Source organism: Pinus tabuliformis, chromosome 5_1 (assembly GCF_031772625.1).
Source record: "Pinus tabuliformis cultivar Carrire ecotype Pingquan chromosome 5_1, CPIR1, whole genome shotgun sequence".
NCBI classification, from domain to species: domain Eukaryota; kingdom Viridiplantae; phylum Streptophyta; class Pinopsida; order Pinales; family Pinaceae; genus Pinus; species Pinus tabuliformis.
In genome coordinates, this window is record NC_142305.1 from 966,271,011 (window position 1) to 966,274,023 (window position 3,013).

The following is a 3,013-nucleotide window of genomic DNA, read 5'->3' on the forward strand; positions in this document are numbered from 1 at the left end:
CTCTAATGGAGGCAATAAACACTCTCTTTGGTACTGCGAATTCTAGGCACAAATAAGAATGGAAGCAACTCGGTTTCCTCCTTATATCTGAACAACTCAACGTCTGGCTTATGTAGCAAAATACTTAGCCCTAAACAAGTCGACTCAGCCTCTTAGCACCAGAGAGGGTTCGATCCTTGGATTCTGACAGAGAATTGGTTCCTCAAATGATACAACTATATATAATTGTATATGTTCCATGTCTATTACAGGAGATGGTATGCTCCATGTAAGAATCACTCTATTTTTTGGGACAAGATACAACATAGCAACTTCTCAATATTGGTGGGCTTATCTTGGCTGGGGATTTTAATGCCACCCTATTGGCTCAGGAATCTTGGGGCGTACATAGTAGACCGTACCCTCTTGCTGATCGTTTATATAACCTCTTTGAAGATCATCACCTGGTTGATATTCACTCATATCCTCTTTCTCCCACCTGGAATAATCATAGATTAGGTGACGATCATATTGGGAAGCGATTGGATAGATACCTGGTACATGAGAATGTGGTTGAGATCCCAAGGAATTTCAAGTCTTGGGTACTTAGAGCATATATATATGATAATTTGCTCATCATTCTACAATGGAGGCAGGAGAATATCAAGCGTTGTATACCCTTTAAGTTCAATAAGGTATGGCTGGAGGACAAGGACTATAATGACTTAGTGAAATCCACATGGGCTGAGAGTCATGTACCGCCGATGGACTCTGCGACGCAGACTTTAGTTGGAAAACTTAATATTATCAAGAGCAGAACTAGAACATGGGAGAGACGGAAAAACAACAACTTTTATTGGAATTGCAGAAGATATTTGGTGACATAGCTGAGTTTGGCAGAACCATGGAACAAAATATTCCGACACAGGCTGATTGGGAGCACCTTAGGATTTTGGAAGACAGGAAGAATAAGATTCTAAATATACAGGAAGTCACATGTAGACTAAAGAGTAGGGCGACCTGGTTGTGTGAAGGGGACTACAACACTAATTTTTTTCATCGGTATGCTAATGACAAGAAACAATTTAATGTTATCTGGCAAATTGAAGCCGATGATGGGGAGGTAAAGCATACTACTTCTGAGATACAAGTTGAAGTTGTACAATTCTTCGAAATTTTTTATAAAGTCAGGGAGGATGTGGATTATAGGGATCAACTATGGGCTTTGGAACTATACCCAAACATGTTTGTGAATAACACGAATGAGGAGCTCTATCGGCTTGCTAATATGGAGGAAATACTTTTGGTTCTTAAATCCTTTGCCAAAGACAAATGTCTGAGACCAGACGGTTGGATTATGGAATTTCTCCTACATTTTTTTGATCTAATGGGACAAAGCTTATTGGATATTGTGGGAGAGTCTAGGACTCAGTGAAAGATCATTGGGGCTATCAATTCCACATTTTTGGCCCTCATTCCTAAGTCCTCAACCCCAATAAACTTCTGGGACTTTAGGCCTATTTCACTTTGCAACATTATATACAAGATAATACCCAAGTTGATCGCAAGGCGTATAAAAAAAATTCTATCCTTACACATTTCTAGAGATCAATTTGGGTTTTTAAGCTACCGTCAGATACATGATGCAATTGCAATGGCTCAAGAATTTATCCACACTATTCACGTGAAGAAGAAGGAGGTTGTAGTGATGAAAATCGATCTTCGTAAGGCATATGACTATGTGGATTGGTCATATATCAGTTTCATTCTCCATAAGATCAGTTTGCATGCTCATAATGTGGAATGGATCATGGCTTGCATCACTTATGTTTGCTATTGTGTTTTGATCAATGGCACTCCAACTTCCTTTTTTGGGCTGGAAGAGGACTCTGACAGGGTTGTTCTCTATCACCTTTAATTTTTATTATTGTTATGGATGGTCTCAGCTTGAGAATCAAGGATGCACAAGCTTGTGGACACTTTTGGGGACTTCACATTTTTAGACAAATAAATATCTCACATTTTTTTTGTTGACTACATCTTAACCTTTGGCATCATCTCCAAATCCCAGTGGTTCACTCTACACTACATATTTCTCAGATACGGTGCGACAACGAGGCTCCTCACATATGGCAACAAATTTGTTCTCTACTAATTTGCTGGTAACATGATGGATATAGAATTCATAGTTGACATTTTTAGAGTGTAGACGACACCTATGGAGGTGGGATTTACCTATCTGGGCTTCAAACTGAAGCCCAACTGCTATAGGGTCAGAGACTAGTTGTGGTTGGTCGACAAATACAAGAAGAAAATGAACTCATGGACAAACATATTCCTCTCACTAGGTGATAGATACATACTTACACAGGAATTCCTGCAACAAATCACTGTATATTGGGTGCATCCCTATATCATTCTGTCCGCTATAGCCATAAAGAAATAAAAAAATCACCTCACGTTTTCTCAAGTCCGGGACTAGGACTGTTATGAAATATCATTTGTGCAGATGGAGCACATTGACCATCCCGAAGGAACTAGGAGGCTGGGGTTTGTTAGAACAAAGAGTTTTTGGTTTTTCTTTGTTGATTAAATCTTTCTGGAGGGATTTGCATGGCCGAGGGATTTGGCAGGACATCTTTCTGGACAAGTATATGAAGGAAGAAGACATAGAAACCATATATAGAGACACCAAACAACACAGAACAAGAGGATCTATGATCTGGTGATCTTTTGGTAAAATCATTTACTGGTGGTGCATGGGCATGGCATGGGAATTTGGTAATGGACAAAAAATACTTATCGATGCTGATAAAATAAAGGGCATAAATGGTAGTACACATATTAGTGGGCATACATTGGCTCTTCTACATCGCAGAGGATATATTCTATTGAGCCAGTCTATCAAAGGATGGTAGGCGGGATGCCTAATTTAGAAAGATGCAGAAAAATTGAGCTTGGATGGTCCAAGTGCTGAGGAATGGCGAGGATATGTTACGAACCTGAGACAAGTGGGTTTCCGTTACATCAGAAA

General features: G+C 39.5%; 1 protein-coding gene across 1 annotated transcript; it reads left to right on the forward strand.

Moving 5' to 3' along the window:
• Positions 1 to 805: 805 nt before the first annotated feature.
• LOC149167979 (uncharacterized) lies at positions 806 to 1,414 on the forward strand. Its single transcript, XM_089430654.1, has one exon. It carries the CDS (start codon positions 806 to 808, stop codon positions 1,412 to 1,414), a length of 609 nt encoding a protein of 202 aa, XP_089286780.1.
• Positions 1,415 to 3,013: the final 1,599 nt, after the last annotated feature.

Excerpts from the sequence above, each read along its gene's own strand:
- LOC149167979 (XM_089430654.1), top strand. The coding sequence starts at position 806 with ATGGGAGAGACGGAAAAACAACAACTTTTATTGGAATTGCAGAAGATA.